The 17,001-nt window shown below is 35.5% G+C and overlaps 1 protein-coding gene across 4 annotated transcripts in view; it reads left to right on the forward strand.

The window, feature by feature from the left end:
- Window positions 1-17,001, forward strand: part of LOC115425433 (tight junction protein ZO-2-like) — a 143,862-nt gene that overhangs the window by 34,219 nt on the left and 92,642 nt on the right. For all 4 annotated transcript variants that reach the window (XR_003936234.1, XM_030143013.1, XM_030143014.1 and 1 more), the window contains exon 2: window positions 4,270-4,275. Coding sequence is in view for 3 of the 4 variants with exons in the window: in XM_030143013.1 (XP_029998873.1) it covers window positions 4,270-4,275 (6 nt within the window). In the remaining variant the exon portion in view is untranslated. The remainder of the gene's footprint in view (window positions 1-4,269; window positions 4,276-17,001) is intronic.

Here is a 17,001-nt window from a genome sequence, read left to right on the forward strand (position 1 = left end):
CTTCAAACTTGGTATACAGCTTCTTTATGATCATGTCAACAAAACTTGGTGAAATTATTTGGATCTGGATCTGATTCTGGATTTGGTGCCACTTTGAAAAATTTCCCTAACTCAGTAAATATAAATGATATCCAGTGTAAATTTCTACAGTCCAGCCTTGATGGGGAGATGACCAAAACATAATGTCCACATGCTGATCAGGATCTTCTTCTGGATCCGGGAACTTACGGAAAATTTAACATGGGCTCTTATGGGGAAAAAATTCCAATCCTCTTTTTCTCCGAAACTCCAGTTCTGATTGACTTCAAACTTGGTATACAGCTTCTGTATGATGATGTCAACACAAGGTATTGAAATTATTTCCATCCAGATCTGATTCTGGATTTGGTGCCACTTTGAAAAATTTTCCCATTATAAGACATAGGAAGTGGGTTGATCCAATAAATCAGTATCAATGATATCAAGTTGGAATTTGAATTTTTTTTACAAATCTGATTGGAATATGAGCAAAACATGGACTATTCCTGTGATAGAATAAATACACAGAACTGGGTGAGAATAAATGGCATCTGGATACATTTCCCAAAGCTTTTAATTTGGCCGGTAAGCTACAGGGCCATTGGTCCTATTTTTTATGTTGTAATTCACCATCTCCAGTCACGTCTTCCTTCTTTTTGTGTCCTTTACTGTTCTTTCTCTCAGCTTCTTGTTCAAGGAAATGTGTGAACATCTCCTGCAGCAGAGTTAATTAATGAAGGCCAGATGGATGAGGTGGTGGCGTGTTACTGTACCCTCTGCAACGCCACTCCCACTGCTATCCAGCACATGATCTCTCTCTCTCTCTCTCTCTCTCTCTCTCTCTCTCTCTTTCTCTCTCTCTCTCTCTTTCTCAGACACACTCACACACACACTTACATAATACAGTGCAGTGCAGATGTGTCCTTATTTACAGTTATCTATTTTGGGGTAAAAGTGAGACGTTCTTCTATCCGTCTACAGATGATTAATCTGCACAGCTGTCATCTTTTGAAGTCGATGACTGTTCACGTCAGTTTCCTTCCGTTTCATTTACTTTTATTTCTATTTCTGGTGCCTTTAATAGAGCCTATTTTTAGCTGAACTTCAGAGGCTGATAGTGTTAGAAAAGAGAAAGATTTCTGTGTTACAGTCACCTTTCATAAAAAAAAACAAAAAAAAATAGTAAAACCAGCTTTCAATATTCATGATGTTCATGATCCTCTCTTTCCCACTACCCCCCCACCTCACCGCCACCCCCAACCCCCACCCCTGTTCACTGCTGAGACGCACTGCAGTACACTCCCTCTCTCTTTCTCTGCTGTTGGGCTTCCTCACTAAGTTGCCACTATCCACCACATTCGTGCATATTGTGACACAGTGACCTTGACAGGCAGAGCAGGATCAGAACTGGAGGCAGGAGCTGCTCTTTGACTCTTAATCACAGACTCAGGGTCAGACTGAGCAGTATTTATCATAAGTAGTGTGATTACAAGGTCAGATATGAGGGAGTGTGATGTGACTGTTGTAGAAGCGCTGCTGCATACTGTTACAGGCCCAGCTTTTCCTTCTAAGAAGAAATGTGACAAACTAGATAATACTAAAACTGAAACAAAAAAAAGTAGAAGCATTAGAGTTCCTCTGCAGTAATGGCTTTCACATAGTCATAAATTGTAGTAATGCCATAATAATAAGCCGTTTTAATAAGGTGAAGTAGGCAATGCTATCTGATCCCACTCCCATCCTTCATTTTATTAAGGAGATTGGAGGTGTTGAACAGAGCACTGGGTGTGAACTGAAGCCCCAAAGCCCACTGGGACTTTTTCAGAGCAGTGCTAGTATTTTACAGTCTCATTAATTAACCAGGCAGACCAATGCAGTGTGAAGTCAGCATGTGAAGTATTGAGCTAGTGGCTGACTCCTTTATTAAGCACATAATCAAAATACGTTCAAAATCCTCTGTGGCGGTACTGAGTTTGTATACACAGAATATCCCTTATAGCAGGGGTGTCAAACTCACTTTAGTTCAGGGGCCACATCCTCCCAATATGATCTGAAGTGGGCCGGACCACTGAATTAATAATATAATAATATAAAAATAATGCCAACTCCAAACATTTCAATGTATTTTATAGTGAAAAAAGGTAAAATTACATTACGGAAATGTTTACATCTATAAACTGTCCTTTTTAAAAATATGAAAAACATGAACAACCATGAAAAATCTGAAATTTATTAAGAAAAATAAGTGCAATTTTAACTCTATTTTGCCTCTGCTTATCATTTGTAAATGTGCATTACAACTTACAGATCACAACGGATCTGCAAATTTACAAAACATTTCAGTAACTGGCAGAAAATTTGCAAAATTGCATTTACTTCTCTAAACACATTTCTAGTTTTTCATATTTTTTGTGAAAGGCTAGTTTGTAAATTTACACATTTTCATGTAATTTCACTTTTTTTTTTTTTTTTTTTTTTACACTAAAACAGAGGGAAAATTTGGAATTGTCATTATTTGTAGGTTTTTATGGTAGTATTTTACTGATCTGACCCACTTGAGACTAAAGTAGGGCTTTTTATGAGCCCTAAAGTAAAACGATTGACTGTTAATATCTTCAATGTAATTTTTGCATTTTACAAATTCATCCTATCGGCCAGATTGGACCCTTTGGCAGGCTGGATTTGGCCCCCGAGCCACATGTTTGACACCTGTGCCTTATAGATATGGTTTTAACCCTTTCATGCAATTATGAGAACCTTGGTCACGATATTTGTGTGTTTTTATTCCAGTTTAGGTATGAAAAAACCATGTGATTCCGTTTTTGTTTTTGTTTTTTTAAAGAGTTACAAAACTGTCCACTCAGCCGGACCCCGTGCATTTAATTTTTGAAGCAAAGAAGCATGTATTTAAAACCTAATATCAGACAGTGATATGGAAAAGTATGAATTAAAAACATTTTTAATGCTGCTAATCGGATGTTTTCTTACAATTTGACATACTCTAATACTAGTTATTATTCATTTCATGGAGATAATATGCAAAAAAAAAAAAAAAAAAAAAAAAAACATGTTTTGTTTGTTGATTTACACTTAAACATGTTACTCTAGATCAGGTTTATCTAGAACAGCATAGTTACAGTAACGGTATGAAATGCACTGTATGGGATGATGCATAAGTGTCCACTGTGTCGGCTGATATGGAACTAAAACAATAAAACCCATGAATATACAAGAGAACAGCTGGAGAAGAACTGTCCACTGTAGTGACCAGTATGCATGAAAGGGTTAAAGTAGAAATACCATCAAACCACTGCCAATGTTGACTATTTTATTTTAAACCCCTTTTTAAATTCTGTCTACAAGGTTATATCATTTTACCTTATTATGCAGCCTATTTACAGGCATAAAGACAGATAAACAATAGGTAAAAATATCCATTTTTGATAAAGACATTTTCTCTTTTAAAAATATGGAAACATTCAACACATTCTTCTGGTTCAGAGGACAATCTCCTCATCTTTAACACATAAAGACCCAGTACTACTTTTGTAGCAGTTCCCAAATATTTTTTTTTCTTTATTTAACATTTCCTAAGTGATTTATCACGACTTATTATAATATTATCCTGTATTTTCTTCTTTATTTTATGTTTTTTTCAGTGAAAATCATGTATTTTCCTGTATTTAATTTACTGATCATGTAAATCACAGGTGTCAAACAAAACCGTCCCTCCAAAGGTTCCAATCCTGCCTGTGCGATGAATTTGCAAACTGCAAAATGCAAAAATGCCCTGAAGATATTAACAGTCAAGGGCATCAAACTCAAAAATAATAGCAAAATAACCTAGAAATAATGACTCCAAATTTTCTTTTTGGTTTAATGTCAGAAAAATAAAATGACATTATGCCTGTAAATAATGGCAACACCAATTTTTAGGGACTGAGCCAAGAAGGCAGAAGGCAAGGCCCCTATTGTTTTTTGTTTGTTTTTTATTATAATTTTCCGTTTTTTTTGTGTGTGTGGACTTTGCATCAAAACTCAAGCACACAAAATAAATAGTTACTCGAATTTGAATATTTGAGAAGTCTTCTTTTGTCACATGTCTCATATAGCTTCCTTATTAGCTAGTTTAAGCGTTTCAATCTACAGGAATATGTTATTTATGCTGGTATTTTTTTATATCACAACAAATGAGACCATATCAGTACTTATGTATATGTACTTATATGTAGCTGCTTGTCTCTCCTGCAGTGCACGGCCATTTTTGCTCACATTTCATTAGCTGTACGTCCATAGTTGACATCCTGCTGATTTTCCAGGTTTGTCTTACATTGAGTACAGCCCAAAAGTGAAAGTCACACAGTCACCATTGTTCTATGTCATTCATTTAGTTTTGAACAACTAATTGAATGTACATAATCACAATGAGTTGACATTTCTGATGATCCACTGCAGTCATGTTCAAACCTGGTAGAGCACAGATGAAACTAACTTAGCTGTTGGATCCAAACGGTCACTTCACTGAATTTCTACCCCATATACCACTGTCTGAAGCTACCATAATAAACCTAAAGGGCCCCAAGTTCTGTACTAATGAGGACTACTTAAAAAAAAAAAAAAAAAGATGGATCTTATTTCTTTCACCAAGAGGCAAATAAACAAGTGCATACTGTATCATCCCCTCCCCACTCCAGTCATGGAATAGTCCACTCATATTCATGCTTAAATATTTCATTACATTTGAATTCCTTTTGTATTTTGGGTTATGGACCTGGATAATTGCTGCCTTTCCTGATACAAGGCTATTTTCTAATGCTAACCCTGATATAAATCTTATTTAATGACCTGCTTTTTATTTAGTCAATAAAGGATCATTTTTATTTCTAAATAACGTTGACTTTTAGATTGTAGTTTCCTATTTTACTTTTATTTTTAAACATGTTCCCTGTATAGCCTTGGCTAACACTTATAATTTTTGATGAATATTACCACACATAGTTAAAAACATGAAAGTACACATACAAAAAATTCACCAGAGACAAAGTGATGCATGAATATAATATCACTGTATGTCAGAGAATAATGAAGGGTAACTGTGGTGTACAATACTGCAAACATTTCCTCCACATAGTGGCAGGGCTAAAATGGCAGAGCTTCATGAATGGATTTGGGGTTTGGGGAATAGAGAGAAGAGGTCCAGATCTGCTGACTGCTGCTTCTACAGGACACACAGACAGGGTGTGTCACTGCCATACGATATATATACACAAGCTCTACTGTCATGACACAACAAAATATGAGGTTACAACAAATGTACTTTTTACATCCAGGACATTGACATCTGAGGGACAGCTTGAAGTGACAGGTGACAGAATTGTATGTACACACACACACACACATATATATATATATATATATATATATATATATATATATATGTTTTGTTTTTTTTTTGTTTTTTTTTTTTTCCTTCGGTTACATGAAAGAGCTCACTGTAGACACCTGCTGAAAAATATAATCTGATCATATCCTTTGTGTGTGTGTGCGTGTGTGTGCGTGCGTGCGTGCGTGCGTGTGTGTGTGTGTGTGTACGTACACGTAGAAGTCAGTCTGTCAATGATTCAGTGTCCTCATACATTATCTAGATTAGGGATTTCAGAGGGTAATCCTGAAAACTGATGTATAGTGTGCACTTCACCCCATTAGGAGCTGTTTGTCCTTCAGTGGACTGTTGGTGTTCAATAGATAAGTCACAGTTCGGGGTCAGACAGGGGGCAGCACAACCTGAATGTGAGAGAATTTGAACTTTATCTTTTATTTATATATTTTCAGTGGCTCAATACTGTACAAAGTTCAAGTTCACACTCTTTTTCAACCCATAGAAAAAAATGGTGCCATTTTACATCATCACATTTAGCTGTAATTCATAAATCTATCATCAAAACCAGTGCAGATCAACAGGAGAGGTCGGAGAGGCTGGTGAGGCTAACTGTCAGCTGTGGATACAGATGTAGTTTACAGCACCAGTGTGTGACTGTGGAGTGAATGAATAATGGATTCAATGTCATGTGTAATGTTTGAGTGCCTAGAAAAGAAAAGCACATATAAATCTAATCCATTATTATTAGAATTTTAGAAAGTGTTCCTGATCACCAGATGGGGGTTTATACTGTAGCCCTTTGAAGTAAATGGGCATCAACTGTTAATCAATTAATTAACTGATTACCTGATAAATATAGTTATTTATACTAATATAAATATAGTAATACAGACATGTTTTCCCTCTTATTATAGTTGTTTTGATAGTAGATCTTGAGAAAAAATGCATCTGAATTATTATTTGAATTTATTCAATGCCTCATAAATCAGAATATTTTGTTTCTTGCAGAAGAACACTTAGTACCAATAGTACTAACAGGAGAAATAAATATCAAAATTTGAAAGAACTGATGTGCTTGATTGTGGATGAGTAGCTTGCACCTTAAAACAATTCCTGAAAATGTTTACCTTTGTCATGAATTGTTTAAAAATAATGATTTCTCGATTTTAGCATCTTTTTCTGTTTTACACTTCTTGTAACTTATATTTAATGGTGAAGTTCAATTTAAATTCTACATTTTAATGTTTTTGTGAAAGGCCTTCATCTGGAACCTCACCTCTACCCAACTAGAATTTTACTGTTTAGGTACACACAATGAAACTCCATTAGACACTCCAAATGAGCAGCTTTTGTTAAAAAACAAAAACAAAAACTCAGTTCCATTTCAGAGAGAATCCCTCTTCACCTGTACTTGAACTGTACTGTACTGTAATATATAAAGCAAAGAATAACTTACTACCAGGCAATATTCACGCAATGTTTTGTGAAAGAGAGGGAGGCTATGATTTATGGGGGAAATTTAATTTAAAGATTCATAAAGTACGCACTACATTAAAAAGTTTCTGTATCACCATCTGTGGAGTAAAATTATGGAACAAATTGTGTGTGGAGATAAAACAAATATCAAACATAATTCAGTTTTGAAAAAAAAAAGATATAAAGAATTGATTCTTGAGAGATACAGTATTTAACAATGACAATGAGGCCTGTTTGTTTATGATTGGTGTTATACTGATAAATCTGCTGTAATTATCGAAGAAAATGGTTGAATTGTTGAGTCTGTTTGTGTGACTGTACTGCCACGAACATTTTGTTGTGAATAATTCAGTTACTGCATAATGGATTGTTGTGGTTCAATGCTAAAATTAGGAAAATAGTATTGTTCGATTGTTGTATTAACCCTTTCATGCATGACTTATGAGAACCTTAGTCAAGATTTTTTTTTCTGGAGTGTTTTTATACCTCCTTAGGCATAAAAAAAAATTGCGATCAAGTTTTTTTTTTCATGGAGTTACAAAAATGTCCATGCATTTAATTTTTTAAGTAAAGATATATGTATTTAAAACCTAAAATCAGAAAGTAAAATGAAAACAATGAAATAAAAACATTTTTAAGGATGCTAATTTGATGGTTTCACACATTTTAACATACTCTAATGCTAGTTATTACCTCATATAATATGCAAAAAAAACCTCTTTTTGTCTAACAAATAACAACTGATTTACACTTAAACATGTTAGTGCAGATCAGGTTTTTCAAGAACAGCAAAGTTATAGTAATGGTATGAATTGCAGTGTATTGTGGGATGATGCATAAGTGTCCACTGTGTTGGCTCATATGGAACTAAAACAACAAAACCTATGAATATACAAGAGAACAGCTGGAGAAGAACTGTCCACTGTAGTGACCACAATGCATGAAAGGGTTAAGTTAGTGATAAAGGTGTAAAAGCACTGAGGGGTCGGATAAAATAAGTTTATACTTCTTCCTACTCCTTTTCGACCATGCATTATTCAGACTTGTATGTGCTTGAAGATAGAGTCTGTCCATTTCAATGTTATTTTGTTTTTGTCTTAGCCCTATCAGCCCACCTGTGGGCTGAAAAAATTATATTAATATTCATCTACAATAAAAATACAATAAATCAGGACAATGAATGTTTTTTTCAACTTTTGCTCAAAGTTTAGACCCTAATGTTAATAAAAGTACATCAAAAGTGTATTTTAGTGCAAACTTTAATGTTCAAACATGATTTTTAATCTTTGTGGGGTGAAATATACGCTATTAAAAATCTCCGACACGAATAATTAATTTATGCATATCATTGTCAATCCAGCCGAAAAAAAACAGGCGAGGATAAAAAAATTCCAATTTTTCTTTTAGTTTGTTACAGTTTACTCAGGCATAGTAATAGATACAATATTTTAGACAATGGGAATAGATTCTGTGTCCATAGACACCAAGAACATCCATATGAACCTTATTATTGTGAAGGAATTCTTCATTTACTTTGGGTATGTCTTTTTAGGCGTTTTTCCCCTGAAAATATGGTCAGGGTTAAATAGGTTAATTTGCTTTGTTTTGTTTTATTTTTGTTTCTTTGCATGTTCTAAATACAAACATACATACATACATATATACATACATACATACATAAACTGGCATAGTGACAAACATTAGGGGTGGCATCTGCTGACAACCCTGTTAGTTTCAGTACCAGTTTTATCCTCGCTCTTCAAACCAGACGGCCAAAAGTTTGTCTGTAACCGTGACTTTCTGTATCAGTAACCACTGTGGAAGCTGCAGTCTGAAATAACTAAACCAGCTGAGCAGACTGGGACTGCTACACCAGAGCTGCATGGAGGCAATCCCCAAATCAGCTGGAGCCCTAGTGGGGAGGAGGGACCACTGGCCACACTGTGACAGGATGTGGAAGTGGGAGAAGAGAGAGCTGTTGTCACTGCTAGGCTGAGAACTAATCCTATCAAACTGGCATTTCCCATGGTCCTGTGAGCAAACTTTGGTCCCTGTTTAATAAAAATGGATTTCATAAGTCTGGAGATCACTGCAGGATGGAGAAAAAGACTGTTACATCTATATTTTCACAGTGATTATGACAGAATGACGTCAACATCAGCCAAACTGACTGTTTACCGAAACAATTCATGATGCTCTGACGGTAGAATGACGTCCAAACCCTGTTCTTCTGATGCAGAGCTAATGGTCGCTGTGCTGTCCTCACAACACGTGACTATGTGAATCTAAACCACAGGTGTCAAACATGTGGCCCAGGAGCCAAAACCGGCCCGACAAAGGGTTCGATCCAGCTCGCGGCATGAATTTGTGAAATGCAACAATTACACTGAAGATATTAACAATCAAGGACGTTTAAAGGATTTTAGGTCAATTCAATCTAAGGTGGGTCAGACCAGTAAAATACTACCATAATAACCTATAAATAATGAAAACTGCAAATTTATCTCTTTGTTTTACTGTAAAAAAAAAAAAAACAGTTAAATTATACAAAAATGTTTACATTTACAGACTAGCCTTTTACATAAAAAGTAAAAAACCTGAACAAACATGAACAACCTTAAATGTCTTAATAGAAGTATGTGGCGTTTTAATAATATTCTGCCTGTTATTAAATTTACAGACTAGCCTTTTACATAAAAAGTAAAAAACCTGAACAAACATGAACAACCTTAAATGTCTTAATAGAAGTATGTGGCGTTTTAATAATATTCTGCCTGTTATTAAATGTTTTGTGTATTTGTAGATCCATTGTGATCTGTAAGTTGTAATGCACATGTATAAATGATAAACTATGGTGCAATACTGTAAAAATTGCACTTATTTTTCTTAAGAATTTTCAGGGTGTTTGTATTAGTTCATGTTATGTTCAAGTACAGTTGTAGATGTAAACATTTTCAAAACAGAATTCTACTTTTTTCACTCAAAAACATAGAGAAAACTTTGGAGTCGACATTATTCATAAGTTATTATCCTATTATTTATATTATTTTACTGGTCCAGCCCCCTTTCTATCATATTAGGCTGAATATGGCCCCTGAACTAACATGAGTTTGACACCCCTGAGCTAGACCAAGTCCAAACAAGGCTTGCTTTTCTCAGTTTGGAGGTTCTCCTTTATGTCGATTTTTTTTTTTTTTTTTTTTTAATTGTAAACGAAACATACAGAATATGCAATCACTAACTTTACATGTGGTGTACTCAAATAGCTAGCTTACATATATGCACATGGCACAAAAACGTTAGCTTCATTTCAAGTTTACATGACATATTCAAAGTATTAGCTAACTAACATTTAGAACCCCTGTTTAAGTGCTTGTGAACATACAAATACAAAAGTTTCCCAAGAAATATGCGTTTGCACATTCAGCAGGTTTATGAGTTATTTCTGACTGACAGATCATCTCTAGAACAGAGTGCTCACTCTGTATATAAGCATGGCCACAGATGGCACAAAGATCCTTTCAGGCAACATCTCACTCTTATCAGGTTTCAAAACTACTGCATTTGAACCATTTTAACATGGAATTAGCACATTTATTTATTTATTATTAGCTTATTCTAAATTATTCAAGTAATTTATTCAATTTATTAAATATTCCAGGTCTTTGACCTAAAAACACCACAGTCGTCCAATGCAGACCCTTCTATTTATTGCAGTGTTTTTAACCTTGGGGTCAGGACCCCACATGAGGTTTCAAGTGGGGTCACCTGAAATTTCATGTAATTGATAAAAAGAAAAAAAAATTACTAACAAAAAATATATGGTGAGTTGAGAGAGACAACCACAATATATAAAAGACATGACAAACTGTGAAGCTGAAACTGAAGCACTGTGGTTCTGTTTATCTGTCAAATGTTCATTGTGGTCAGTTTCAGATGCTGCAGCTCTTTCATAATTCACAGTTTCAGTTCTTGTTTGTTCAGTATCAATTGTCAGCCTTGTAAATCCAAGCTGGACTGACTGTACATATCCTGACCAAGGAAAATCAAATTCTACCTTAGTGCAGTAATCTACTCCTAGCTTTACTGTCCCCCTCCACAGTAATATACATTATATAGACTAAATGTCCTCTAAAGTTAATGTTTATTTGCAAAATAGTTCAGCAAACTATTACATGACCAAAAACAAATTAATTTTAGCCAAAAAAAAAAAAAATGTCTGGGGTCACCAGAAATTTGTGATGTTAAAATGAGGTCATGGGCCAAAAAAGGTTGGGAACCACTGATTTCTTGTGTAAACTGACAGTTGAACTCATCACTACAGTGTATGTTCCTGCAACTGTAGATGTCAAGCAGGCAATGGCAGACATTTATAAGACTGTCATCCAGCCACAGACTGTACATTCAGATGGCTTTGATATCATAGTTGGGGACTTCAACAAGGCTAACCTCAAGTCTGGGCTGCTTCATTTCCATGTCACATGTGCTACAAGAGAAGACAACACACTGGACCATCTTTATATATGTGCATTAAAAATGCATAGAGCGCAGCCCTCATAGCCCCATGGACAGCTCTGACCACTTAACTGTCCTGAATGCCTGAAGCCTGCATGAAGGCCAAGGGAGAGTCACCAGCACTGAAGGAAATCAGAGTGTGGTCACAGGAGGTCACACAGTAGAGCATCTACAAGGTTCTTACAATAACTGGACACTACACAGAGGCTGTAGTATATGTACAGAAATGCAAGTAAATGTTAGTAAATGTTCTGAGGATTCAACTATCACAGAAAGGGTCACAAAAAGTGCGAGGGGACTGACAAGGAAGGTTTGTTCATAGCTGAGGCTTCATGATTCTACACTTAGATCTGGAGACACTGAAGCAACAGAGCATCTATCTATCTATCTATCTATCTATCTATCTATCTATCTGTCTGTCTGTCTGTCTGTCTGTCTGTCTGTCTGTCTGTCTGTCTGTCTCTCTCTCTCTCTCTCTCTCTCTCTCTCTCTATCTCTCTATCTCTCTATCTCTCTATCTATCTATCTATCTATCTATCTATCTATCTATCTATCTATCTATCTATCTATCTATCTATCTATCTATCTATCTATCTATCTATCTATCTATCTATCTATCTATCTATCTATCTATCTATCTATCCATCCATCCTTTGGATTGTAATGTTGTGTATTTCAGGTTGACTTGGTTGTCTGATCACATTCACTCACATACTGCGTGCCTCTGATTTCCAGGCCTTTTCTACTCTGTTATTCTTTCTTTGGCACAGTTTGTGTTCACTCCTGTATCTGCAAATGTGTTAGAAATCTCATTATCTCCACTAATGCTAAATATACATTTGTTTGTTTGTTTTAGCATTAGTGCAGTAGTGTATAAAAATAATAAAATCAAGCAAATGCCAGGTCTTGTTAACACAGAAGAGGATTAGGGCCACTGGGAAAAAAAAAATAAATCAAGGTCTAATATATTTTTTATTCTTTTTATTCTGAGAAAAAGGTCAGAAATATGACTTTAATCTGAGAATTCTGACTTTTTTTCTCAGAATAATAAGAAAAAAAAAATATTGGACTTTTTTTTTTTTTTCTTCCCCAGTGGCCCTAATCCTCTTCCGTATATTAAACACAGCACACCCCACCTGGATTTAACCAAGCAAATAAGTAGCCTTCCTTTGGATAATTACTGCAGTGATTAATGTGTTTCAGCCAATGACTAGTTATTTAACTAATGCAGTCAGGAGTAGCTTTTTCTTTAATTTATTTCAGATCCTATGATTAGGAAAAAGAAACATAGTAATTGGAGTTCTAATGGAGTCAGGACTTTGTTCCCGCTGCCGGGAGCACGTCAGACTCATTCTCAGTGTGGGTTGGTCTCCATTAGAGTTTCCCTTTGTCACCAGTCGTGTTCATCACATTTTTTCACATACAGACAAAACGTCCAGGCACAGACAGAAGGTGGAAGGTTTGGTGGCCTCAGGATTACATCTCTGCTTTTTGAAGATAATGTGGTCTTGTTGGCTTCATCAGACTGTGACCTCCAGCTTGTTCTGGGATCGGTGGCGGCTGCTCGTCTTTCAGACAGGGGAAGCTCATTGTCGGCTTACATCCAAAAAAAAAAAAAAAAATTGTCAAATTATTTAAACATACATTCGGCCCTCCGTTCCTTTTAAGAAAATGGTCAGTGATCTTATTGTACCAGTAGGCGTCTTTTCCAGGGACTGGACCAGTGTCCTCTGAATGTCCAGCAGAGCTGGGCTGCTTAGACTGCCTTGGCCCATTGTGTTATGAGTGTAAGACTTCAGCCTTTTTAAACAGAAGAAGCTCCTTTCACTCCGACCTAGCCGACAGTTTGGTTGATTTAACTATCTACAAAACGATATTCAACTCGAACAAGAAATGATTAAATCATGAAATTGAAACAAGAAAATGCTGAAATTATGTTAAATTGAAACAAGGAAGTACAATGAGTGTGTTTTATTTACAGTGCAAGAAATGAACGAGTAATTTCGTAGTGGTTTCTCTGATTTCACAGCAGAATGTGCAACGGTATTAAACTGAACTGTGTCAGTGAAGGACTAGATCTGAAAATAGCTGTCAATCAAATGGGATTCAGCCTTTCGACTGATCCTCCAATCAGCACGTGGAAGCCTGGCGTCCAGCCCAGCCGAGCTCCGCCCACAGCTCCATTCACCCCCAGAGACGCCCGGCGTCCGGGGGCAGGACAACATCGTGGCATTTATCCAATTACCGTCCAGTTTTGAGGCAATGAAAAAAACTGTTCCACTCAGTCCCATTGAAGTGCATGGACGCTGAGAGTCTACGGACAAATGCACTGAGCAGAGATCGACTGAGAAAACACAAACATGAGAATGTATGAGAAGTGAACGACATCGAGTCTATTGATTTGTGATAAAGCTGATTCTGAATGAACTCGTCTGAGAGATGAACGTGTTCTAACACATTTGTAGTCAATGAAATGTCAACACAACCGAACATATTTAACCATTTAATTTTCGTAATTTTAGGGGAAGCCGGGCTTCCCTTGCAGTCTGTGAGAAATCACCTCTGTCTGGGCTGGTTCACAGCCGGGATGAGGATCAGGATCATGGTTCTCAGTCGGAAAAGGGTAGAGGGCCTTGGATAAGAGTTACTGCCTCAAGTGAGCGAGTTTCTCAGGAATCTTGTGGTAGACTAGATTAGATTAGATTAGAATAGAATGAGATTAGAATTGAGAGATTAGAATTGATTTTAAGATTTTACTGATCACTTTTAAAGCCCGAATGGGCCTGACCCCAAGCTATACAGCTGAGATGCTAGTTCAGGGGTGTCAAACATGCGGCCCGGGGGCCAAATGCTGCCTGCCAAAGGGTCCAGTTCGGCCCCTGGGATTTTTTTGCCAAGTGCAAAAATTCCACAGTCTTGAACTGAATTAAGCAAAAAAAAAAAAAAAAAAAAAAAAATTAGTTTGAATTAAGGAAAAAAACTTGAATTAAGCCCAAAAAAAATCTTCAATTAAATAAAAAAAATCTTCAATTAAGCCAAAAAAAATCTCAAATTTAGCAAAAAATCTTGAATTAAGCAAAAAAAAAACTTCAGTTAAGTAAAAAATCTTGAATTATGCCCAAAAAAATTCTAGAATTAACAACTTAATTTTTTTTCTTTGTTTTAGTGCAAAAAAACCCATTAAATTATGAAAATATTTACATTTACGAACGATCCTGTAACAATAAAATGTGAATAACCTGAACAAATATGACCAACCTTAAATGTCTAAAGAAAATTAAGCACAGTTTTAACTCTTTTCTGCCTGTTCCTCAGTGTTTAGTGTCTTTGTAGATCTGATCCATAATGCACATGGAGAAATGATAAATTGAGGAATAATATTATTAAAATTGCACTAAATTTTCTTAAGTTTCTTAATTTAAATTTCAGTTTTTTCAGGGTTTTTTTTTTTTTGATAGTTTATAAAAGTAAGTATTTTCATAATTTAATGTGGTTTTTTTGCACTAAAACAAAGACAAAAATTTTGAGTTGTCATTATTTATAGGTTATTATGTTATTATTTTTCTGGTTCGGCCCACTGCAGATCTGATTTAGCTGAATATGGCCCCTGAACTAAAATGAGTTTGACACCCCTGTTCTAGTTGATTATGAGCCAGTACGCAGCCTTAGATCCTCGGGGGGGGGCAGAGAGCTCCTGGCTGTTCCAAAGTTGAGGCTTAAATCTAAGGGCGACCGGGCCTTTTCCATCAGGGCCCCTCAACTTTGGAACAGCCTGCCCGAGGAGATAAGGCGTGCGGAATCAGTTAAGTCTTTAAAATCACTTCTTAAAACACATTTTAATAGACTTGCCTTTATGTGATGTCTGTCCCTTTTTAATTTTAATTTTAGTTGTTTAACCCTTTCATGCACAGTGGTCACTCCAGTGGACAGTTCTTCTCCAGCTGTTCTCTTGTATATTCATGGATTTTATTGTTTTAGTTTCATATCAGCCAACACATTGGACACTCATGCATCATGCCATACACTACAATTGATAACATTACTGTAACTTTGCTGTTCTAGATAAACTTGATCAAACATATTTGAATGTAAATCAATTCCTTGTTATTGTTATTAGACTGTAATTAACAACAAAAGTTGTTTTTTTTTGTTTTGTTTTGTTTTTTTGCGTGTTATCTCAATGAAGGGAGTAATGACTAGTATTAGAGTATGTTAAAATGTGAGAAAACATCTGATTAGCAGCATTAAAATGTTTTTATTTCAGAGTTTTCACAGTAAATACATGTTTTTTTGCTTTCAAAATTAAACGCATGGTGTCCAGCTGAGTGGACATTTTTGCAACTCCATGAAAAATTGCTTGATAAAAAAAATTATCACATTGTTTTTTTTAATGTCTAAAGAGAAATAAAATCACTCAAGAAAAAAAAAACTTGATTAAGGTTCTTGTAATTCGTGCATGAAAGGGTTAAATTTGAATTTTATCCTGTCTGGTTATTAATTTATACTCTCATATATGATGTTATTTTATCTCACTCCTTCATTTTTACATCGATTTGACAGCATCATGTTGTCCCTGCCCTCTTTACTTTGATTCACTTAATTTATTCAAAATGTCATGTTTTTGCATTTGCTGTCCATATCACTTTTATTGTGTTGGTTCTATTTTAGTGTCTTTACGTTCATCTTGTATCCTGCTGTTGTGCCCTTCTGCTTTTTCTGTCAAAGCACTTTGTAAACTTCGTTTTTTAAAGGTGCTATATAAATAAAGCTTTTATTATTATTATTATTATTATTATTATTATTATTATTATAGACTACAATGTTTCACGATTAATATTTCTTTCATATATTCATTTTGTTCTGAATATATGAAAATCAGGTGGAAACCTACAGATTTCTGAGGTGACCCAGACCTTTAAAGCACATCTGGTCTCACCTTCACATTTTCTTTAGCTTTTCCAGAAAATTTGGTCTAAAATTGCAATATAAATCTGATTTTCATCAATTGGAACTCATGCACACCTTCAAAATACAAAGTTAGGACTTTGTCTCAACGATTCACTGAACAAGTGGTCAAAATCAGTCAGAGGCAGTCATAGCAGAAGAGCATTCCTCAAGTCAATCCACTCATCAGCCATTAAAAAACCGGTACTTCACAACACCAACACATGGCCTAATGTGTGCCTTGTATTCCAACCATCCACCTCCATCTGTTCCGTCTTGACCTTTTCCCACCATAACAACATCTCAGACTCTGACGACTACAACACCCATTTCAAAAAAAAGTTGGGATTCTGTGAAAAACGAAAAATCAAATCATAGCGCAATGATTTTCTGAGGAAGCCATATTTTATTCACAACAGAACATAGAAAAACATATAAAGTGTTTAAACTGAAAAAATGTACAATTTCAAGTGGAAAAAGAGAGGTCATTTTGAACTTAATAGCAACATATCCTCAAAAACTAAGAATCATGACTACCATGATGTAGTGGGAAGGATGCTGGACCTCCCTAATTAATATTGTCCCGTTCTTATCTGATATAGGATTCCAGCCACTCAACAGACTTCAGTCGTCTTTGTTGTAGTTTTCATTTCATGATGTGCCCTTTT

Source organism: Sphaeramia orbicularis, chromosome 9 (assembly GCF_902148855.1).
Source record: "Sphaeramia orbicularis chromosome 9, fSphaOr1.1, whole genome shotgun sequence".
Lineage (NCBI taxonomy): Eukaryota > Metazoa > Chordata > Actinopteri > Kurtiformes > Apogonidae > Sphaeramia > Sphaeramia orbicularis.